This window comes from Alosa pseudoharengus, unplaced genomic scaffold, assembly GCF_046254945.1.
Source record: "Alosa pseudoharengus isolate Yale_2024_CS ecotype anadromous, Long Island Sound unplaced genomic scaffold, YU_APseudo_1.1 YU_APseudo_1.1_scf_12, whole genome shotgun sequence".
Classification (NCBI taxonomy): domain Eukaryota; kingdom Metazoa; phylum Chordata; class Actinopteri; order Clupeiformes; family Clupeidae; genus Alosa; species Alosa pseudoharengus.
Window position 1 is genome coordinate 22738420 of NW_027468587.1, and position 25092 is coordinate 22763511.

General features: G+C 44.3%; 2 protein-coding genes across 3 annotated transcripts; one reads left to right on the forward strand and one right to left on the reverse strand.

Annotated features, from left to right (window-relative positions):
* Positions 1 to 1329: 1329 nt before the first annotated feature.
* On the forward strand, positions 1330 to 9491 carry yrdc (yrdC N(6)-threonylcarbamoyltransferase domain containing). 2 transcript variants are annotated; one of them, XR_012986261.1, is made up of 7 exons: positions 1330 to 1539; positions 1951 to 2146; positions 2378 to 2492; positions 2619 to 2738; positions 3088 to 3218; positions 7882 to 9074; positions 9171 to 9491. XR_012986261.1 is itself a non-coding variant. In XM_076280499.1 (6 exons), the coding sequence occupies exons 1-6, from the start codon at positions 1383 to 1385 to the stop codon at positions 7955 to 7957; spliced, it is 795 nt and encodes a 264-aa protein (XP_076136614.1). In that variant the 5' UTR covers positions 1330 to 1382; the 3' UTR covers positions 7958 to 9491. The 2 variants fall into 2 exon arrangements, 1 of the variants encoding a protein (XP_076136614.1); XM_076280499.1 differs by having other exon boundaries at positions 7882 to 9491.
* A 1215-nt stretch (positions 9492 to 10706) lies between these two features.
* Positions 10707 to 23243, reverse strand: LOC143118414 (glycoprotein endo-alpha-1,2-mannosidase-like protein). Its single transcript, XM_076279471.1, has 4 exons — positions 22733 to 23243; positions 21024 to 21133; positions 12530 to 12606; positions 10707 to 11343 (listed from the first exon to the last, which is right to left on the reverse strand). The coding sequence occupies exons 1-4, from the start codon at positions 23241 to 23243 to the stop codon at positions 10707 to 10709; spliced, it is 1335 nt and encodes a 444-aa protein (XP_076135586.1).
* Positions 23244 to 25092: the final 1849 nt, after the last annotated feature.

Below are 25092 nucleotides of genomic sequence, written 5' to 3' on the forward strand. Positions count from 1 at the left end.
TGATAAAAGTAATAACTTTTGAATTGAAAGCAATATAATACTAATTAAATCTCACAGCCTCTTTGTTTGTGTTTACACTGCAACATGTAAACATTAAAATCTAGCTTTATTAAGAATTATTTGTTGAGTAGGTGTAGGCAGATTTATTTTTGAAGAGGTGCATCTATCAAGTCTCTCTCCTAAAGGAAAACAGAAAGAAGGCATGACACAATGATAAAGAACAAAATTGATACAACAAAAACACTATCTATTCATTGCATCCATTTTCATTCTCTGTAATGCAATTATTTTTAATGAGATCACAACAGTAGTCGTATGATTACAACTGACTACCTTTTTGATTGGCATGCTACTGCAGTATATTGACAGTCCTCAGCATTCAAATATCGACCCATACCTTTAAACGATCATGCAGAGCTTGTAGATCCTTAAGTATGAAGTCGATAAGCTGAAGATTGCTGGTAGCCCGGTCTGTTGGACTCAAGGTAGGGGCCTCCTGCTCTGATGTCTCGGGCACATTTTTGGTCCAGTCAGATTGTTTCTTTGAAAATTCCAATCCCAGCCATAAATGTAGTTAAATTACCATGTTAAAGTAGGCTGTCACTCTTCACACTTTGCAAGCAGTCCCAAGACCCATTGATGGTAAACATTTAATACAACTGGGTGTAAAACAAATCAAAGTCCCCCATGCTCTAATAATAACCCACAATGACAACACACCTCTGTTTCTGAGGAATCCTCTTTGTTGCTCTTAGAAGATGCATTGCCTGTAACAGAGGCATATAGTAGGTATTTTATAAAATGTAATATAGGCCTAAGGACCTAAATGCCTTACCAGCATCAGAAGACATTTTCACCACACCAAAGTACAACTGTTGGCCCAATCAGCTCGAGGGGTTGCTCAGCTGGCCTACATCATTAAATCACCTGCACAGCACCTGCCGCTGTCCACAGCTGACTTGGTGTAAAATGGGTTTATCTGGAAGTATAATTTGTCATAACTCTTATTTCCAGGTAAAGATCAATCAATCAATATTGATCTATTCTTAAACTAATTAGCCCATTTCACAAGATGGGGCCGCTGTGTAAATCAACTTCCTGTGGAACAGCACTGTCCCATAGAGAGCAAAAGAAAAGTCCGCAGGAAGACGTTTTACCCTGCCAATCAAGGCATCATTAACATCAACGAGGCCGGACACCTGGACACTGAAATTGGTCTATTGTCCCGTGTATATGCAACGGTTGTAAAAAAGCCAGATGGTCATTAATGGGTTAACAGTTCCGACTACTGCCACCCGGAAATGGTTCTTGCTTTCCTGGCGAAAAGATTTCGTCATACAGTGGCGAGTCTGGGGACCATGCACTGACTTCAGAAGACACACATGCCGATTCTGAGACGCATTTATAAACAAATATTGTTCTCACAAATTTGCAGTGTATCTACAGCAGTGATGATTAAATTGCCGACTACAAAAGTCTTACACTTGCCTCCACAAACGCCCAATGATTGTTTGTCGAAGCCGGGTGATATTCAGCAAGGTAGGTTAACGTTAAAGTTACAAAACTTGAATCAGCTAGCTTGATCGCTACACTATCAGTTAGCACGGAAACAAGAGTCAACTTGGAACAACTAACAGTCTTTTGTGAATGCATATGCTGTATTTGATATGGCTAAACGTAGGCCTATGTGTCGATAACAAGATTAGCCAAAAATATAGCAGTGGGACGCGACTTAACAGCTGGCAGTTAGCCGTCACTCATTCACGTTAACGTTGTTGGCTGAAAAATGGCTGGAGTTATAAGTATGTTGGCTAATGTCATCTAACTTCTGTGTAAACCATCAGATTGTGATGAATGGGTCAGCTAAGATTTTTTTGCTATGCTGTTTGAATGGTAACGTTAACGTTTGGATTGGATACATTCCTCATGATGGTGTTTAATTTTTTTCAGATCAATTGGAAATTCTGAAATCTACTGTAAACGCTCTGAAGGATGGAGAGGTAGTGGCGGTCCCAACGGACACGCTGTACGGTTTGGCGTGTCTGGCCCAAAACTCAGAGGCTGTGAAGAAAGTGTACAACATCAAAGGCAGAAATGGACAGAAACCCTTGGCCATCTGTGTTGGCGAAATCGAAGAGATTTACACGTAAGTCCAACCTTCATTAAGAGTTTAGATGAATGTACCAAGAAGATCATATGTTAAGTTTATGTTTAAAATCTATATCTACTAATGTGCAGCATCACACCTGTTACCAGTATTGCTCCGGTATGCCTTTTTACATTGACCCAGGCAAAAGGTGACAACAGGCTACATGTGTCCTTCAATGGACAGAGCAAGATGAGCAGGGTTGATATACCTCCTTGTCTGTGTTCCCAGATACTGTAAAGTTGTAGTGAAGAGGGAACTGTTAGAGAATGTGCTGCCCGGCCCTGTCACTTTGGTGCTGGAGAGATCTGAAGAGCTGAACCCCAACCTCAATCCCTTCACCCCGGTATGATGTGCATCAGAAACACAGAGCACTTTATTTTGTATTCACATTGTTTGTCAAAGACAAATGTGTTTAGCATCTATGTAGTGTGGTAACCATGCTGTGTGTGTGTGTGTGTGTGTGTTTTAGCTGGTGGGTGTGCGCATCCCTGACCACCCCTTCATGCGACGCTTGTGCCAGATGTGTGGAGAACCTCTTGCCCTCACCAGTGCCAACATCAGCTCCCAGACCAGCACTGTGGACATCCATGTAAGCACAGCCTGTACTTTAGGCCCCGCTTCTTAACATGGTCTTGAGTTTCAAACTCACCCTGAAACTGGGCTTTTCCTCAAAGGGGAATTCTGGCAAATTTTCACATAGATCTCATAATCTACTGTCGGTACCAAAAGAAAACAATCCAATCCCGGTACCACCCAGAAAACAATCGGTTCTACATAGCATGGGTTTTTTCTTACCGACAGTATTCGGTAACTTTGAGAAACAGAGATGTGAAAAACATAAGCCAAGTCACATTGAAAAACAGCAGGAAAGTGCTTGATGACATTAATTGATATTAATTGTTAACGATGTAATGAGAGTGTGTGATCCTTCCTTGCAGGAGTTCCAGGAGCTGTGGCCGAAGGTAGCGGTGGTGGTGAATGGCGGCCGCATTGGGGACCAGAGCAGACAAGGCTCCACGGTGGTCAACCTGTCTGTCCCTGGCAGATACAGCATCATCCGCCCGGGCTGGTGAGTGGATGGATGAGTAACTGTGAGCAGGGGGGTGTGTTTGTGTGTGTGCGCGTGTGTGTGTGCGCGTGTGTGTGTGCGCGTGTGCGTTTGTGTGTGTGTGTGGTTAGCAAATAGTCCAGTGGACAGAAAGGTGAACCCGGAAATGTTGAGTACACCATAGTTATGATGGAAATATCTAGTATGGGTTCCCAGCATGCCGAAACTGCCGGATGCTAATTTGCATATGTTGGGCAATTTGTGTAATTTAGCTAATTAGCATAAATTATAGCATAATCACCTATATTGATCATATTATACGAGCTGCTTGGCCAAAATGAACCATGTTAGTATGTTTTTAGGGGTTACTGGAGATGCTGAGTCCATATCTGACATTTTCAAGATTCAAAATCACTATTTAAACTTGGTTTGGTCACGTTTTTACTCTCATTAAGCTGATTTTGCTGAGTTTTTGGGGGCGATTTAGACGGATTTTTGGAGGATAAAAATGTTCAGTGTTTAGGAATAATTTGGATTCTCAAGTTATTTCTGAATTCCACAATCATTTTGGAAATAGCTATTCACTGGCCCTCTGCTGTGACTCACAATTGAGTAACAAAGGGAAGAACTAGCCTCTACTACTCCTCACTGTCCTCATCCCTTGTCCTGTCGCCATCTTCTCCAGACTCTTCATCCCTGTCCTTCTGCTGTTTTTGCTGTGTAAATATATTGCCACATGTAACATCACTGCCTTTGCAGAAACAATAATTAGTACAGGCCAGGCCTGCAGCTGCACAGCTGCACTTTCCAGATACATGTATACACAGTTTTAACCCAGCTTTGCAGTTGGAGCTGATAACATCTAACAAATCAGGAGGAGCAACAGGACTTGAATCGAGGGTGGGCAAGTTCCTCTTCTTTCTTCATACCTGTCTTCTAACTCCCTCCAAACGCGGTTATATCCACAGCTGATGGATCAGGACGGTCTGCTGCTTTCCAAAGCAGCACCTGTAGATGGGCACGTTTTCCATGGAGGAGCAAGACCTCACCGCCAGGGATGAATTACTGCACGGGCCTACCGGGCCAGGCCCAGGGGACCCTGAAGCCCAAGCCTTTGCATGGAATCATTGCCTCAAAATCAATATGATTGAATTTAGTATTGGCCATCCCCAAAATGCACCAGAATACAGGAAATCACATCAAACTAATTAAAAAATTTCTGAGGAAGGACCCCCAAACCCCCCTTCCACATATGCGACAATTAATGGGGGGCCCTTAATACATCTGGGCCCAGGGGCCCGAAAGTTCACAATCCGTCCATGCTCACCGCTAGGAGGAGGCCCAAGTAAAAAGATCCGAAGAGAACCCTTGTAAGGGGTACTGAAAAGCTTACAGAGGCCTTCAGACCTTGAGCCCCTGCCCCCGCCGGACAGCTTTAGGCTAGAGTTGGAGCGGCAAGGAGGTGGTGCCTTGAGGACGGACGGTTGGCGGAGCCTGTTTGAGTCGGCCTGTTCGCCGGTGCTCTTTAGAAAAATAAGGGGGAAAAAAGGTTTGTTGTGTGAAATCCGATGGCACGAGCCAGAGAGAAGGTCTAGGTCTTGGCGCGATCATGGCGGTGTGGAGCGTCTGTAACAGCGGAGGACAGCTCTGCGACAAGGCAGCAGAGGAGGGACGCCAACGTCGGTAGCTGTAGCCTGATTGCGCAGCGTGGTCCGGCTGCAATGGAACTGGAGTCTGCTGCCCCGACTGGCGAGACGACGGAGTGGAGCATCGGAGGTGCAGTGCCAGTTACGGTGCTCAGCGCCGGGGAGTCTGTGGCAGTGGAGGCTAGGCCCCGCCAGGTGTTGGAGGAACGTTGCGGTGGTGCACACTGCGAAAGTGCGACCTGAGGGCGTTCTCTGAAGGGAGCTGGGAACGAGAGGCGACAGACCAGGGGCCTCATGTACAAAGACTTGCGTGGATTTCATACTAAAACATTGCGTACGCGTAAACCTGAAAAGAAGCGTACGCACAAAAAAATCCTGATGTATGAAACTGTGCGTACGCAGCATTCCACGCAGCTTTTCTTTGTACATCCCAATTAACGTGAAATTAAGCGTACATGCACGAGCATTACACTCCAACCTCTCTCCTCCCTCAATCACACTCATTTTAATATGCTAACTAGAAGGTCATTCGAGAGCGCAGACCTCTGCGAAGACAAAATGGCCTATCCCGCAATAACAATGAAAACTCATCTGTGGATCCATTCATACTCAAACCTGTTGCAATTTGCAAAGTTTAATAATTGAAATTATCAAATGAATAAAAAAGTTTATTTCCAGCGAATGCGAGGTAGAAGTGCTTATCTGACGAAATGACAAGAATCTTATGTCTATCATATGTAATTAATTAATAACAAAACAAAAACAGTAGTGGCAGAGCGTGGCAGTGGCTAGGCTGAGACCGTGGCAGAATTATTGGTCAGTCTGCAAGTAGGTGACAGGGTTCGCATAACTGGGTTGAATGCATTTGGACCATGACCACATAACTGCATTTATTAAAAAATCATTAAATAAATCGTGTCCAAGTACCACGCATCGTGCACCCGAATGGAATAAACTCAGTTGATCCAGGCCACCTCGCCACAACATTACGATTTCTGGATCATATCCCTATATTTTCACACAAGTGTGACAATAATGCGAATGCTTACTCAAGGAAAGTCAAAGTAGCCATGCAGTCAATCAGGGAAATATCTTATATTCGCACTTATTAGTCAGCCTATCTATTCACATGCATGATCCTGTCCCAAATGTATTTCTTTTTAAATGAAAACTATTGGATATATGAAGGGAAAACACTCGGCAAATGTTAAGGCATGGGCAAATGCGTTAAGCCGACCCCATTTATCACAGGTTTTGTGGAAAGCTCTTCAGAATCTGAAATGTTTGATAAGCCAGTCAACAATCGCGTAACCAAATATCGGGGCTGTGTAGGCTATGTTTCACATTCCCTTTTAATTCTTATCCTCTAATAAGTCTACAATTGTCATCATAGATAGGTTGTTGCATAGTAGAATTTGCGCATGTTGCATGTCCAAACTTAGAAACATAGGCCTATTTTCGAAGTGTTATCATTTTTAATAACCCACGTTTCACAATACTGTGCAAATAAAGGCTCGCGATCAACTAATGTTGTTGCGCTGCATTGCCTCTAAGTGTCGCCAACTGACGATACACATTGGAAATGTGCGTACGCCAGACATGAAGTTTGCGTGGAGGACCGCACATTCTCATGTTCAAGTCAGTCTTCGTACATCCGGACGTGAGCGTGAGAAATGGCGTACGCAGCATTTTTGTGCGTACGCAAGCTTTGTACATGAGGCCCCTGGTGACTGCTAGCACGCCCCGCATTGGGCCGCTGGTGGTTGTGGTTCCCCAGGGTGAGTGGGGCCCTTGCGGTGTGTGCACCCCACCTGCTGTGTGGCAGTGCCAGAGGCTAATTGCTGGACTGAATGTGGGAATGCCCGCACCGAGGATGGCAATGGCTTGCTGGGGGAGCTGTGCAACGCCAGCGTGCTGGACTGTGCTTGAGATTACCACGATGTTTTGCGCTGGGGATTCTGGAAGAACTGAATGATCATCTCAATACCAATGTTTCCCAAAAGGCTTGTCCCAAGGAGAACAATATTACCTTAAACACACATAAGGAAACTGAACAGTCCAATCAGTAGACTAGGATAAGATAGCCAGCTATGCTACTTTGTTTACAATATTTCCAGGCTTCAACCAGACAGCTGAATGTGGTAGAGTTGTAATAGGAATTGTAGGCCTAAGCTATAGGCTAATCTGCATAAAGTGTGCTGTCATAAATATCAGACATTCAGTATTCTCTCTTTTTATATCAGGATATAAAATAATACAGATATTACATTGTAATCCTTTGGTATTCTAAGGTAGGCTATTGAAATGTCTAGCCCCCCCCCCCCCCTCCAAAAAAAGAAAAATCGAGGTTCGTATCAAACCGTGGTTCAAAAATCATGATACGAATCGAATTGTTAGGTTGGTGTATCGTTACAGCCCTACTGTATATCGCTACAGCCCTATCCTCCAAAAATGTGTCTAAATTGTACCAAAAAACTCAGCTTAATGAGAGTAAAATGTGACCAAACCAAGTTTAAATAGTGATTTTGAATCTTGAAAATGTCAGATATGGACTCAGCATCTCCAGTAACCCCTAAAAACATACGAACATTGTCCATTTTGGCCAAGCAGCTCTTATAATATGATCATTATAGGCTATTATGCTAATGTATGGTAATTAGCTCAATTACACAAATTGCCCAACATATGCAAATTAGCATCCACCAGTTTCTGCATGCTGGGAACCCATACTATATATTTCCATCATAAAACTTTGGTGTACTCAACATTTCCGGGTCCACAATGGGGCTCTATGGGCTGTCCACCGGACTAAAAGCAAAGCAAGAACATCTGTCTTTTCGTGTCGTGTCGTGTCTGTGTCTGTGTCTGTGTCTGTGTCTGTGTCTGTGTCTGTGTCTGTGTCTGTGTGTGTGTGTGTGTGTGTGTGTGTGTGTGTGTGTGTGTTTAGCATGGAGTCACTGTTTTTGAACAGAAGTGGAACCTTTAATTAAAATTCATCACCTACCCTCCTCTTTCCTCTCTTTCATTATATCTTTCAGTGCCCTGACTCCCACTTTGAATGTACTCGACCGCAAATATGGACTATGGGAACAAACTGAGACTCAAAAGGTTTGACACCCGACAAAAACAAACCTACCACAGAAACGCACAATCACCTCCATTCTCTGCTCCTCTCAAAGACGGGACGGACAAAGGAGGCAGAAGCTGAAAAGAGAGGCCTTCAGCTGAGAGGGGAAAATAAGGATACGTCTGTTATATGGAGCTCCTGTTCTGCACTTCAGCAACTCTGTAGGATTTGCCGTCTTGGTGGTGGGCCTTACACTGTCAAAGCAGTAGAGGAAGTGTACAAATACATCTGTTCCAGTTCTGGTTATACAGCGGAGGGGGTCCAAGATGCTAGTCTTGTTGTAGCAAGCAAACAGATTTATTCTGACAGTGCGTGGTGACAGTTAAAATCTTTTTGATTTACTTAACGTATTGAAAGTCACTTGGACCTCAGAATGATTCTTTTTGAATAATGGATGCACTCCCAGTGTAGGAAGATTAGTTTGTACTACTGGCAAGGCCCAATTTGCTAATGCAGACATATACTAAAGGATAGGACTAAAGGATATATATAGCGCTCCTTAATTCCCAAATTATAATATTTTTTAACAGTTTTTTTTTGTTTTCTATTGATAAGAGTGTTTGTATTTATTTATGAGAGGATAGAACTGGTATATTCAACTGTAACAGAACATTTCTGAATACATACCTTGACCTTACATTTTTCTTTGCTATCTTTTTTCTATTTATTTATTTTTTCTTTTGACTGATTTTACTGGCTGGTTTGACCAGTCATGACTTTCTGATATTGATCATGGTCTGAACTCCGATCTCCATCATACTCCACGTTCTCCTGCCTCTGATTCTTAAACCAAGAAGGGAGATTTCATAATGGACCAAATAATGGACACTATGACTCAGGAGCTTTTTTCTGTAATTTTCAGGAAAGCTTCTGCAGCAATTCTCGATCACTCTGTCTCCTAATGGCTGGGTTAATGGCAGCCTTAATCTGTGCCAATCCCCCTTTTTCTCTGTAAAACAAAATAAAGAGAAGCTCTAAGACATTTTAATCTGCTGGTTTTCCATCTGTTTTTGACATGCCCATAATGCAGATTACCCCCTGGGATCTCCAGATGATCTTGATGAAATGACCTTCAGTTTGTGGTTGATAATAAAGCATCATCATGTAAGCATCAACAACTATATCAGCTGATGAGTCATTATGTCCAGACATAAAGTGCCAACTTCTACTGTTAAACCTTAATTGTCTTTATTTTTGCAGAGCTATGAACAATATGATTTCATAGAGCTTTTATACAAATTGGTCACAAAAAGCAGGCCGCAGTGGTTTGCGTAACCTTCCACCTTCAACCTGACCCGGCTGCAGTATTTGGCCTGCCCCAGGGCACACCAACACTGGTCCAGAATATAACATGTTGAAATATGTGTACATGTACATTTTGTTTTAAGACATTGCAACAGAATAAAAAAAGAATGCGAGTGATAAAATGGACTGTAAATGGACACAACCTGTGACAAGGTCATGTCCGTGGTCAATAATAATAATAATAATAATAACACAAATAAACAATTCACAATCAGACTCTGCTTCATTAGCAAACAAAATGTTCCAGATTCTTTCTGACACATCCCCCATGATTAGGACATTTTGTGTGGTGATCTTCAAAATCTCATACACTTTTCAAGATAAATAAAAAAGACACTTAAAATATTCAGCTCCTGGACTTAATAATGTCAGAATTCTTAAATCTAATATATATGTATCTATACAGATGCACTCGGAGGAAGTAATGATGGAAAAAGGCTGTTTCATTTTCTCAAGAGGCTGGTTTGAAAGTGAGATTGCAGTTTGACTCTGGTGAAAGTAGATAGTCTGAAGGTTAGAAGAGTGACAAAGTTCGGGTCTGTGAAAGAAGTCAGGCATGATGGCTGGCAGCAGGCATAAAGCAGTGGTTTTCATAGTAAGGAGAAAGGTCTGCCCCTCAAGGTCAGGGCAGTTATGTAAAGGTTCTTTTATTCTCACAGGGACCCAGACAGAGATCAATATCCCTCCAGATCATCCGAGTCACTTTCAAGCAACCTGAAGACATATCTGTGCTCTTTTGATCTTTTTACAGTTCGAGTCTCAAAGAAACATGGTAGCACTCAGATGATCAGGGTTTGTAATGTGCATTCTCATCATTTCATGATTATCCTCTAAGTGGGTTTTGGGAAGTGCAACCCATCTCTCACACATACACACACGCACACACAACCTACACACTCACCCACTCAGATAACACCCTCGCTCTCCTATTTTAAAAGCCTTCTTTGCTGTGCAGCAGCGACATTCTGTCTCCAGTAACTTGAGAAACTCTCCAGTACCCTGAAAGATCTTTGGCCATTACCAAGTGCTCTTCAAAATTAGTTTTGATAAAAATAACCCCAATCCCCACTGTCTCCTCCAAATAACATAGTTCTCACAAAGGGACCCCCCTCCACACACACACACAAAATAAATATAGTATATAAATAACAGTTCTGTATAGAGCCCCAACTGGACATGGTGAGTGTTTAATGCACTTTGGCTTTCTCTCGCAATGCTTTTGACTTTTTTTTTTAATTTCTTGCAAAAGAATGCAAAACTATTGCAAGGGACTGCAAAAGTCATATTACAAAAATTCCCACCATGATCCTTAGGGGCCTCCGTAGTTCTGCAACTCAAGCCTCTGTTCCCTCCCCAGCTTGTCTCAGTGGGGTCCTTGGGTACACAGCCCCATGCCCCCCGCAAACCCCCACCCCCCCCCTGCGACTGGCCTCACATGAGCCACTGCTCCTTCTCCTTGCTGAACTGCTCGGCCCAGCGGCGGGTCAGCTCCAGGTACAGCTCAGGTGCGTGTGGCTGGTAGTCCAGGTACAGGCGCGTCACCGTCTTCTTGGGCGTGGCGCGCTCAATCTGCGTGCCCTCGTGCCACTCGTTGAACGAAGTGATGCTGACCAACTCGGGCCGCACGTTGAGCGCCGCCTGCAGCGCCGTCTCGTAGTAGCGGCCGTTGACGCGGTTGCGCGTGTTGTGGTTGTTCCAGGGCCGGATGCTGGTGTCGATGTAGCCGGGGCCAACGCTCGGCACGAACAGCAGGTTGTTGCCGTCGCAGAAGGCCTTGACGGCCTTCCAGTTCTGGTGCGACGAGCCAAACGAGAAGCCGTTGGAGGCGAAGTAGGTGTACATGCCATCGAAACCCCCCGCCAGGATGTCGTGCTTGTGCCGCTCCTCCACGATCAGCGCCACGAAGACGCCGTCGTACGGGGTGCCGCGCAGGCTGTGCGAGCCCGTGGAGCTCAGCAGCTCCGACCAGGCCTCCGGTGGCGTCAGGTACGAGTCGTAGATGTAGAAGAGGGGCAACACTTTGCCCGTGTTGGTGGCGAAACGGTAGAAAGCTCCATGGTCTCCATACCTGCAAGGGTTACAAAAAGGACATGGTGCATCTGTTATCATTTTTCGACTCAACCTTTCGTTATGGTTCACAACTGTTCTTATCTGTCAAAATAATGGAAAAGATAGTATAAACTAACAAGGGACATTTGGCTATTTTTTTTTCCCTTCTCTTGCGTGATTTTGTGTGTTCGTCATTGAGGCTGAGACTGTGTTTTCTCCTGTAGCAGTAGAACAGGAGTGGAATATTCGCGTGAATGGGTAGACGGAGGCAGGGCATGGAAGTACTCATTAAGCAAGCAGGTGTTCCGTGTCAAAACAGCCTCCCAGCGTTTGCAATTACTGCTGCAGATGCCACCGACAGTTGGTCCCCCTTGTCCTGCTGTGGGAAACAGGCCGGAGCAGCCTGCCTTAAGCTGACCCGACTGAGACTGACCCACTGGGTTGAGCTGCAGCGTTCCATATAAGGGAAATCACCCAGACAAACACAGCAGCACTCCTGGAGTTAAGAGCTGTGTGTGTGTATGTGTCTGTGTGTCTGTATCAGTGTGTGTGTGTGTGTGTGTTTGTGTGTGTGTGTGTCCGGTGTCCATGCATGCATGCATGTCTGTGTGAATGACTGTGAGTCTATTCCTGTGTGTGTGTGTGTGTGTGTGTGTGTGTGTCTTTGTGTGTGTGTCTTTGTGTGGGTGTGTGTGTGTGTGTCTTTGTGTGTGCATGCATGTCTGTGTGAATGTCTGTGAGTCTATTCCTGTGCGTGTGTGTGTGTGTGTGTGTGTGTGCATGTGCATACTTGCATGTGTGTGTGTGTGTGTGTGTGTGTGTATGAAGTGCTGCCAAATGACCTTTGTTGCACATGACTAAGCCTCCCAGGGAAAGTCACCCTGAGGTGGGGCCACCACTGCAACTCTACCCATGACGGGACTGCCAGACGCATCACAAAAGTCAAGGGCTACATCACAGGGGAAGGACAACCAGCGTGAGACTCATATTTATTATCAGCAATAAACGGAACCTTGAGAAGGGCCTTTGAAAGAGGCAGGGAAAACCTCACTCGAGCTATTTACTTGTAAGGCGTGTTGAGAATATATAATATATATGACAATGCAAGATATTACTGATTTGGGCTTCCAGTGTCTCCAGTGTATTTTAAATCATCACAAAGTCAAAAAAACTTTTTTTAAATCAAAGACAAAAATGTGGCACACCTGTCAATGATGTATTTGATGTTCTCATGCACGCTCTGGTCACTTCTCCCTCTGTAAGGCTGAAGGTGAAAGGTCACCTGTGGAAAACAAAAGAAACGTGGTGATTCATTTCCACCCAGATAGTAAAATCATGAGTACAGACGTCGGACCACCAGTGGCCCAGTGGTGGTGTGACGCTTCTGGTGTCCGACGCTGACAGGCTACCATGATCTTCAATTTGATGTGAAAATTCTGAAAATGAATGAAGATTGCGGGGTGTTTGTCTGGGGCCAGCCAGTGGACCGCCAAGAAACTGATGAGCAAAAGGCCATTGGACAGCCATATATGCTAGAGTGTAACAATATAAAGACCGCATACTGAAATCGTGACACAAACATCTACAATCTTGTTAAGTGGTGGGCGAATGCGGTTGAGGGTTTTGGTTTGAAGATCATACTGATGAAACTCTTTGAGTAACGTGTGTTAATGATCTCTCTCTCTCTCCCTCTCTCTGTCTCTCTCTCTCTCTCACTCATTGTCTCTCTGCAGGTGTGGTGTGTTAAATTCTCTTGGCTACATGTTTCAGCAGCGTAAGGTTGTTAAGTATGTCATTACAAAGCACAGAGCTGTTTCTGTCTCCCGTCCTCTTAATTTGATGAGCTGTTTTATTTATGAAGTTTGAGCGAGCTTCTCCAACTCTCTTTACTGCCTGGCTGCCTCTTAGTCATCACAATCAATAACCAAGACGCCAAAAACTGAACCGGAAACATCCATTCATACAACTGGGAGAAACAAAACATGCATGAATCTTGACTGCTCATTAATAAAACAAATCATTTAAACAACACTCTCTCTCTCTCTACAAATCTTTCATCCTTTTCCTTGTCCCACTCTTTCTGTGTTCTCCGTACCTCTCTGTCTCTTTCCACTGTACAGATAAATATTTTATCGACTCCTGTAGTGCCTCCTGGATAAAGTTCTCCCTGTGATCTCTCAAGTGATCAGTTTACAGATGCGGATTGCCTCTCTCTCTCTCTCTCCCTTTCTCTCTTTTTTTCTCTCTCTGTCTCTCTCTTTCTCTGTCTCTCTTTCTTTCTCTCTCTCTCTTTCTCTGTCTCTCTCTTTCTCTGTCTCTATCTCTCTCTTTCTCTCTCTCTCTCTCTGTCTCTCTCTCACCCCATGAGAGTCTGCGAGTCCTCTGAGGAGTTTATTCTGGCTTTCATCTCACGAGGGCTCGCTTTTCTCATCATGTACTTTTGAGACCTCGGGCTCCATTTGGACTGTTTGAGCAAAGCGCGTGAGGGGGGCGCGTCCTCCAGAGACACACCCAGGAGACGTGAAGACTCACCCAGGACGTTTCCACCCAGGACGTTTTTGGTGAGACTACACAAAGTAATCACCTTGAATACATCAACATAACCTGGACTTAGGTCCACACGGCTGACGGCGATCTGCTACTATGAGCTAGATTAGAGGATGCGTTGGAGAACTAGAGTTCAAGTGTAAGTAACAGCTGCAGCTGGCCGGTTCGCTGGAGGAGCCCTGCGCTGATGCACTGAATAAGAGCTCATTAAACAGCAGGGGGGAGCCTCTTGCTGGCCATTATTCTGCAGTCTCATCTAATTACACAGCCTCTGATTATCTCCCCCTGAGTCCTCTCCATGTCTGTCTAATAAATGTAGACTTGGGGGTGGAGGGACAGGAACTTGGAGGATTGGAGAGGTGCAACTCTGACCTATGACCTCTAACCTAACCCTCTTTTCAGAACCCCCTGATGCAATACTGCAGTCAGATCGGGGGGAGGATGGTGCATAGCTACAGAATGTTATGTCAGATTATGGGGAGGAGGAGGGGAAGAGGAACAGGACCTTAATGAGGTCTGTTTATGCCCTTTCTTGTTTCTGCACCACAGTTTCTTTGCACTTACTGTTCCTGAGCAAAGCAGAGGAATAACAACTTTAGATAATTAACTTAAGATAATTCCTCATTGCATTTTTGGGGAAAAGCTACCAGAATGATCAGAGTTCTTTGTTGTCAGCTCCTTCTGGAAGGCTCTTTGCTGTGTGTAGGTGGGTGGGTGGGGGTATATTTAGTTGTAGGGCATTCTATTTGCATTAGCCTATAGGAAAAAAAGGCACCATGCCCCTTAAGTAGAACGCCGAAAGCATTCGGGTGGCAGGACACAGCATAATATAACTTTGAATTATATATGATTACAGACAAATACCTGCCTTCTCCAAAGTCCCTACAGGGAGTCTGTGTTGGAGGGAAAATGACTCAGTGGACACAAAAGCTATACAAAAGCTAAAAGCTACACAATAAGCTATTAGCAAATAGAGGCAATACTGGAGGTAACACACCAAACCCTGGCACATCGACTGCTGAACCCAAGCCTCTTACTTTCAACTAACTATAATCGAAATCTGGTATTGTCACTTTTTCCATCAAGCCTACGCTATTATCTGAGGCAAGCCTGGTTGTCACACTGTATTATGGAGAGAGCTATTTGTCTGCAACTAAAAGGGTCATATCAAGTTCACCCCCCCCCCCACCCCTCTTTTTTCATATCTCCGGAAAATATACCAAGCAGAAACTATTAGTGTAAAGTTTTGCCTTCTACAACTATGTTTGGCAGTGACGACATACTGTAACTATGTTTAAATTGGGGGAAAAAACAGGGGGATGGGGGATGGGACATTGTTTAACCCAACCCCCCTTCCTAACAGTTGCTGTGGCAATGCAGCTCTTGGCAACGGGCATCACTCCCGGTGTCAAAGTGACATTGAGGCTTAAGTTCACTAATGGACTAAAATGGGCTTGAGTGGAATGAGACAGGGAGATGGGCAGTTAAAATAACACTCCCAGGAAATAAATGGGCGAATGTGCAGGAAAGCAGTTTTGCTGTCAGCGTTATGGCACGTAATGGCAAATAAGTGGTTTGTTAAGCAGTCGGATGAAATCTGAATGTGCCCACTCTCTCCAATTACGCAGTTGTGTCGAAATGTGCCCGCACTGAGACTCTCATCTTGAATCATATTTCCTTCAGTCAAGATTTCAGTCCAGTGTCTGGATTAAATGTGACACATGAGAGGAGAAAGAGAGAGAGAGAGAGAGAGAGAAATATCAAATTTCCGTTTTTCCATACTCAAAGAAGTGGAAAAAATATACAGATGGTGAAGATTCGGATTAAAGAGCCAGTTGTGCATTTCAGCTTTTTATTTCAATGTTATGTTTTACTGTTCAGTGAGTATGTCTAACAGTGTGTGTGTGTGTGTGTGTGTGTGTGTGTGTGTGTGTGTGTGTGTGTGTCCGCGCTTGTCTACACATGTATGTGTGTCTGCATGCACATGTTTTGTGTATGCACATGTGGTTCTACAGACGTGCCTTTATGGCTATGCATCCATGCATCTCTCTGCATATGTGTGATTATATATAATGTATGTCTGTGTGTGTGTGTTTTTATGTGTCAGCAATTGTGTGTGTGTGTGCGTGTGTGTGTGTGTGTGTGTGTGTGTGTGTGGGTGGGTGAGGGCGTACATCTGGTAGCACCTCATCTCTGCACATAACTGCAGCCGCTGGAGAAGTGTGCTAACACACACACACACACACATACATACACACACACACAGGCCTCATAAGACCATTATACAACATCATGAGCAAGCGCAGTAGGCAGATTGAGGGGGCCACGGCTGTTTGTGGGACTCAGGAGCACACGGTCCAGCTCTCCGCCCCTCCACCACAGATCCACTGCTGGACCCAGCCGAGGCACCTGCACCAAGCCTGCGCCAAGCCCGGACCGGAGGAGGCCATCATCTGGGACAAAGAAAACCCCCTTTCAGACCTGCACTTAAGCAGGTCACTTAACGAACTACAACCCTTTCTCTGAATATAACATCAAAGACAACGAAATGATCTTCCACTACGTTACACACGCTCTGACCGTCTGTGCACACTGTGTCTGTCTAAGAGACTTAAGGACCTTGTCCACACGCAAGAGCGCCCGCTTCCACAAAGTCTGCCACAAGTGCCAGCCCGGCTGGGCTTATCTTGATTCACTCCCTGGGAAGCGCCACTCCCGGGACGGATCTGTGTTTCGGAGGGAGTCCGGTTCCATATGGCCGCTCCGCGCTCCGATCAGAGATGCTGCACTGGGCTTGACGGCATCATTGCACACCCACCCGAGACCCCCTCTGCGTCGTGGCCTACTTACTGCTGTGAACATGCATGGCCCCGTAGGGCCCAAGTTGTTCAGGGAGACACAGTGAGTCATGGGATCTACAACACACACACACACACACACACACACACAAACACACACATACATACATATTAAGAAATGTGATTTTTTTTTTTTTTTTCTTGTTTTGTAGCCCTAAGGGGATAAAAGCTGGTTTTAGGCCATACTGTTCCGAATCAAAAGGCCCCATCTATCTGCGGTGAGCTGTCTCTGATCTGCTCTGAAGTCACCGAGTGCTGCTCCAAATCAGGGCTCCAGGCTAGAAGCCAGACCTTAGCAACGGAGATCTCACTTCTATCCACTCCATGCTACATGATTAGCCGACGGTACACGGTCCCGCTACAAACCGTGCACCAATGTCCACTACACAGAGGAGTTTGATAGGCCTAGAAAAGTCAAACAGAATGGCGGAAAGCATTAGGAGGACATTCTCTCTCTCCGCTAAGCACCATATTGCACAGAGTGTCACATTACGTTTTTCAACTGGGTGCCCTCAAACGTGAAAATAATGTTTTGTTCATTTGGTTTAATGTTGTTTATCTTGTCATTTAGTATTTTATAATGCATAGTGTAACACAAGTTCCCACACCGATGAATTACTCTTTACATAACACTTCTAAAACACGCAATTCCCATTGTATTTCTGCAGAGATAAAAAAAAAACATTGTTTGGAGAAACTGAGTCAGTGTAAGGAAACATATGTGCAGTTGGGCTGTTGGTTAACTAACTAACTATGGTATTATCATTACTCCTAGTCCCACTCCGGTCGGCTGAGAGGGTCCATGGGCAAGTATCAGAGATAGGGCCGGTAAGACTCAGTCATCGACTGCTGCTGCTCTGTCACCCATTCCTGCTGTCCACTCGGCAAAGATGACAAATCAGCCCCGCTGTCAACCCCCATCACCCTGGAGACGCCTGACCAGAGGTGACCCACACACAGAGTGACTAAGCAGGTACTGTACGACAGGCTCCACTGGACACAGAACAAGACAGTGGCTCCGACAGTCCAGACTTTCTTCAGAGTCCATTTAAACATACAACAGTCTTGGGAGGAAGAAATACAACCATGTCACTGTGACTGTATTCCCCTGGTCTATTACTTCTGTGCGTTTCCTCAAATATGATTCTGATTATGATTCCGAGGTGTGACTTTATACTGAGAGAACACACCTGGGAGAAACTGATTGAAATGCTGGGACTGAGAACCAACATAGGCTCGAACACCTGCTTAAAGGTACACTACGCAAGATTTCCACCTTAATATAACCTTTACAAAGCCAATTTGATGGTAAACAAACTTGTAATAGGTGAATCGCTCACCTAGCATAGCTATACAGCATAGACGTAGCGAGTCGCTACCGAGAAAATCAGCAATGCAACTTCAAGAACGGCGGCCCAACAAATCTCGTGAGAATCGTGAAACATTACCTTGTCAATAGACATAGCTCTTTGGAGTTTTTGCCTGTTGTTAATCCTTCACCTCCACAACAAAAGCATTTTCATTGTGTACAGGGGGGATAAGTCACAAGAAGTTTGCTATTTACAACAGCAGAGTAAAATACAAATATATCGTGACTCCAGAGGGAACTCTACAGTCGCCTAAATCTGAATAGTGTACCTTTTAAAACCTCCCAAGACCTCATACAAGCACCATTCACCTTTTTTCAAAATTAAGATGTCCAGTACTTTCATGTACTCAACATGGCCCATTTTCCTTTTTGTCCTAGCTGCTAGACCTAACTATTTAATGGTTTTCCTCAGATCTCTATTTTAATGAGTGGGGCTCCACAAAACCCCTATATAACCTCACAGAAAAAAAAAAGCATAGGCAGCTTCTTCTTGCCTTGTTCTACCCTGGGTATGCTGAGAGTCAGGGCATACATTATATCCCCCTTTTCATCTCTCTCATTTCCTTATAGGAAAAAACAATCTTGCATTCAATTAAAATGCAGTGGCAGCTTCTTTTTGCCTGGGCTCCATATGAATGCATTTCCCTGGCCCCTGTGATACTCCATCATCTTTGGTCTAATAACAAAGAAAGCTATTACATGTCCCTCACATTGCTTTCTGCACCTGTCATGTTTCTGAGGGGCGGCAGCAATCAGGCCTGCATGGCGTGGTTCATCTTGTCATTTTTTTTTCTCGCTCTCTTTTTTTTCTTCTTTTCAAGCTCCAGTAAGATGCATTAACTGTGTGCCCGCTGCCCGCAGCACAACTTCCAGAGAGAAGGCGAAGACAGGAAAGACCAAAAAAGAGTGGTGGGGGAGGGGGGTCTAACCACACTGGAATGAGAGTGAGCCTGAGAAGCTGCCACATAAGACATTCAGACATACAGACGTCTATCTGTAAAGGAAAATCCCCCTTGCGCCACAGAGAGAATTGAAGGCCTTAGATCAACATAGCCACCAATGCACTCTCTCACTCGTGCAGACCTGTGTAACAAGGGATGAACTGATGAATAAGGTAAAGAACAGAAGAAGAGGACCTTAGCCGTGTTGTGGTTTGAGCCCTGGCTGAGGCAGGTCTCCCGTGAGAGCAGGCTCCGCGCGGTGCGGCTGGCTCTTAACCAGCTGATTTACCATGTCAAATTGCTGCGCGTGCTGAACAAACCCGAGCCGTGCATTATTGATGGAGCTCAGCGGGGTCTTACAAGCACTCTGCCTTTCTCCCTCTTAAGCTCAACGCGCCTCCAGACACACACATAGACACACACACACACGCGCACACACACACACACACACACACACACACACACACCGAAAGTATTCAAAGCTGACCCAACTCCATGACAACATGCTCACACACACAAGCACACACATAAACATACAGTATTCACATTCACCCAACTGAACAGGACAATACACACATCCATAACCACCCATAACTGCACACATGCAATTACAGGCACTTTGCACAGCTGTTAAGCAAACACAGTCAACCACTCTGACGGGTACAGTGACTTAAAACAGAGCAGAGGCTTCAATGAACACACACGCAAACACTTTTCCAGGGCAAAACACACCGAGACAAAAAAAAAGTGGGAGCCACTCTGAATGCAGGGTATAGTTTTTAGTTTATTTATTTTATGAGGATGTGGTATAGCAACTACAGTGCAAACAATGCTAATTTTAAATGCAATTCTATTTCTATATGGTTGTAGTTTTGTTCTTGAATTGATCACTGTACTTGTTATTTAGTTTGCATGTTTTTCAAAACTGTCATTGTCATTTTGGATTTGAATCACAAATTATTATTTTTTTACTGCTGGTTTAGTTTTAGGATTGGTTTTCATGAACTAAAATAACCCTTATCCAGGTACCAGGGTCAGCTCCTACATGAGCACTGCAAAAACAAAACAAACAGCCTCCAGCCAGTGTTAGAAATCTCATCAGACACTTACGCTGGCTAATAAGGACAAAAACCTATTTGCTTTTGCTGCGAGGCAAACTGACACAGACACACCTCGGAATAATGACAGAAGTGTGGAAGTGTGTGTGTGTGTGTGTGTGTGTGTGTGTGTGTGTGTGTGTGTGTGTGTGTGTGTGTGTGTGTGTGTGTCACACGTTACCAAGGAGCTGGCCAATAAACATTACATGAAGGCTGTTAAATGTGAACGGGGGTTGGGGACTGGAATTAGAGAGAGAAAGAGAGAGCAGAGAGAGAGAGAGAGGGATGAGAGTAACTGAGAGAGAAAGAGAGAGCACATCGATATACAGTTGTTTGTCCCTCAGAGAGCATTTTCCGACCTAATTGGCCCTCGGTCATGATGTGCCCAGTGAGAATGTGTCTCTTGTGGCTTGTCTGTGTCTGTGAGCTGTGAAAGCTAGCGCATCTCAGTTCTATTAAAAGGACTTGCTTTCACCGCCCAAGCATGCAGCGCTGTAATGCTCTGAGCATCTCCTCAGCCATAAGTGAATAACAAACTGTGCTTGGCTGCTCTCTACATATACACCATCCTGGTTCGCCTCCACCAAGACCTCTTTGTTTGTTTGCTTATTCTGGAAGACCTGGAAGTAAATGGTACACAATATCTTCCATACATAAATAATAAGACTTATTTAATTTGTTTTCAGTGAATGGCTGAACTAAAGTCATCAGTCACTGAGTTTCTGGGTATAGGTTCCTTCAAACTAGTTACTATTTAATAAAGTTGCTCATTCGGCATTGGCCTTGCTATTTTCTCTATGATGGAGTCTCAGCGCGTACATAAAAAATCAAACATTTGCTATCGTTGCCTGCTCATGTTTACAGTGTTGCTCTCAGCACAAACCTACCTTGAGGCTATGTCTGTGTGCTGCCTCCAAGATGGCCGGCACAATGTCCTCCGTCGGCTCTCCATTGTCATCGGACAGACCAGGGGGATACCAGGACACCACCACCACTCCTAACAGTGAACAGAGCATTGTGGTGAATGAAGATCTAACACATAAGAGACCATCAGTACTGCATTCCAACTGCAGACATCCGATCCATTCATCCTCAGTTTTCCTATAAGAGCTTGGCTTATAGTTGTCCTACACATTTTGAATTTGAGTTTCCAAATGTATTGTGCTCATTGTAAACCCAGGGGTAGCAACACTAGTTTCACTATAATGATAATGCTGCCATGCTGGAAGGAAGAACATTCTGGACCATTATATACTTATAGTATATAGGTTATAGCCATTAAGCTCTGTGCCCCTAGAGTTGATTGTTGAGAGAAGGATGTTGCAAAAACTCCTTAACATTATGGACAACACCGCACATCCACTGAACAAACTACTAGTCAGACAACAGAATGTTTTCAGCTAGAGGTTGCTTCAACTTCGCTGTAACAAAGACCGTTATAAAACATAATTCCTGCCCACTGCCATAACTATTTACATTAACTCCCCTTTGTGCTGTGAGAGTAGAATCTTATTCTGAGAGACAATGCACAGTTTACAACCACTTACACAGAGACTTTATATCCAATTGTACTTATTTTTGACTTGTATGTATATGTGTGTGATATATGTTTATATTATTAATTGCTGCTGTAGCACCATAATTTCCCTTTGGGTATGAATAAAGTAATCTATCTATCTATCTATCTATCTATCTATCTATCTATCTATCTATCTATCTTTACCATGTTGGACGTTCAGTCGAATTTATAGAATAAGTTCAAGAATATGTAGTTTTATTAAATTGCTTCTTGGCTTTTCATTTCTCCAATGGATCCCGGATAAAAAAAACATCCGTTATATAGCAAACCGAAGCCTTTCACATTTGTTCTGCGCATATTTGAGCTATCGCTTTAATTAGATGGGCTTGTTCAGCGTTCTCAACTTGGCGTTCCGTGGCCCATCTGTCAGGGTCAGTGTACGTTGCTCAGAGTGGATACAATAACCACTGAAGCCGATGCAACGAAGAGGACGCCTACGCCGCTGTCTAAACCCTTGTAGAGATGCCATAAATGTTTAAATTCCCAACTAGACCACAGCTGCTCCTTCTAACCACTTGGGCTCAACACTGTTTTCTCAACAAAAAAAACACTAATGTGCGCATAGAAAATACGTTTAGCTTCTGGTGCTGTTTGCTTCTTGTTAATGTGTGTAATTATTTCGAATCACTTGGTTATTTAAAGTAAAGTTTGAACATTGGCAGGCTATTATGTCAACAATAAATTATTTTTTCGGATTCCGTGTAGTAACTTTCACCATCTTACCACTTGGAAACAGGAGACCTAAAAACTTAAAAGCCATGCGACGACTGTTCATGCGCCTATAGGAGCTGTCCTTGCCATAGGTGCTGAATTCACTACTGATCTTGTTCAGGTATGGCGTGAGATGTCTTCGAAAAGTCTTCACGTTTTTGCACAATACAATGCCATATCGTTTTAGAGCACAAGCTCTTTGTACATAATCACGCGTAATATATGGTCATACACATATGGGCATAAAGGTCGGGAATACCACTGTTTAAATCAGTAGGGAATTATAACTGCACCTTTAAACTCTACCTGCTCCCGCTGCTTCGATCTGTTCCATGTGAGACTCCAACACCTCAGGTTCCCGAGAACTGTAGGGACCCAGCTCTGGGTAAAAGCTTGAGCCGATGTCGTCTGGAGGAGTGTGCCTGCCTGTAGGGTAACTTGCGGCAATCTTCGGGTCCCAGTGTGGAACCAGAACATGGTCCCAATGCATGTATTTCCCATCCAGTTGTGGGTTCCCATACCACATGTAATAAAATATGTGGACGTCGTAAAAAATACCTTTGTCCTGGCCAGAGTTGGAGAGAGATGCTTTTGTGTCGCCGGCACTAACCCGAGTGTTACCCGGAGAGACTGCCACGCCGCTGGACGCGGATCGACGGTCAACCTTCCCCCCGACTCCTGCCATGAGTTCCAGCCCTGGGGCCAGGTCCGAAAAGCCTTCACTGGGTTTCAAGGTTCGCAAACCCATAAGGGTCCCGAACACAAAGAGTGTGAAGAGGAAAAGAGCCACACACGCTTTCCGCCTGAGCCGGGCCATTGTTCTGAAAAGTCACTTGGCTAAAAATACAGACGAGCTATGATATAATCGTTCGTGCTCTGGAGAAGAAAAGATAGATGTAGGCTACCCCAAAAACAGCCAGTAGGCAAGTCAAAGAGAAATGGTCATCTCTTACATACAGCTTGACAGTCAAGACATGTAGTCTAGTTTGTGCGTGTTACAAAAGAGAGTTTAACAATGGGATGATTGGGATCTGACATAATTATTATGAAACACAGCGCTGTCTACATGCATAACTTCTTAAGTGCAAGTATCTACATGATTGTAAGTAAACATGATAGGGATACCATGTTGCATTTACCAAAAATCTAGAACTTAGTCGTTGGTTTAGTCACGCGTCCAAACACTAAGCTACCACACAAAAAAAATAGGCCTACAAGAAGTTTTATAGAAATATTTGACTTCCTTTGTATAAACTCATTTGCGCCTGTTAGCTAGCATATTATGTCATTTATTCGCTCACATCACACACGCTCCACAACACGCTCCACAACATATTTTATACAGCTATTGCCTTACTAAAATTTGAGAATAAGCAAGGCTAGTTGAAGGTCTTCCTATACTTCTTTCGAGCTACAAAGGTGTGAGTTTAAACAAGGACAATACCTTTCATGATTTTCCAGAGCCTCAACACTGATTCCAGCCCCAGTTAATCAATATGCTGTCAAACAACCGGGAAATCGTATCATCTCCATTCAGTATCTACTTATAGTTCTGCTTACATGACGCTGTCCATCCTTTCCTCAGCAGAGAAACTTGAAGCGAAGCCTGCTTACATTAGAATAATAAAACCGTGACCGCATCCTTGCATGATGGTGGCCACTAGCCGTTAGTCTGTAGCCTACGATGATCCTCGTTGACTGTGTTGTGGTTGTGATATTCCGGTTAGGCTACGTGGAGGCGGGGCTTGCCGCCGTCAACAGCGTGGCGCAACGGGGGTGCGGGGGGGCAACGGGGGTTGGATGTAACGGTGTAGGGGCGCCCTCCACGTTTAACCAGGGGCTCTTTGGCCGCCATCAAAGATAGTTCATTTTTAGGCACCCAATGGCAATGCTTTTTGAGGGATAACGACGCGTTATGAATATATTCATATTTGACATGGCCTTCATTCTGTTCAAGTGTATATTCTATTGCATCTACAGATAGGACACAGATTCAAAGCGTGCAATATTTTATCTGACTCCATGTTTTTCCAGTCCCAAGCCGTTCGCAGTAACCCAAGCTTCACGTCCCTCCTTGTTTAGGACTAAATAAGGGGGAAAGCCCCGGAGTGTCTGTCTCATCATTTCAGGATCCTTATCATAACAGACAATAACATGGACCAAACAACAGGAACAAACAACAGTCAAGTGTCACATCAGGACATAGTGTGTGTGATTGTGTGTGTGTGTGTGTGTGTGTGTGTCTGTGTGTGTGTGTGTGTGTGTGTGTGTGAGAGCATGTGTGTGTGTGTGTGTGTGTATGACCACAGTACATCTGCATATTTTGAATCCTGTCTTATTTTCCTCCTGTACACCTTTTCATCCTATAGCCTTGTATTTAAGAGATAGATACCCCAGAGCGGTGGCCTTTGGCAACAGATCCATTTCGCATGGTGCTGCACTTGTGCCTAAGTGGTGTGCAACGCAATCATGCTCTATACAACTACAGGAATAGTAATGCTTCGCATTTATGTAAGCACTCTCCACTGGAGTGCCCTCCAGCAGTTTGAGGGGAGATGATTTTTAGCTTTTTCTCCCACAGTGTTGATGGAAGTGGAGCACATCAATTTGCAACTTTTTGGATTGGCCTTATTTTTCAGTGCCACTGAACAAGGCTGGCAACGTCA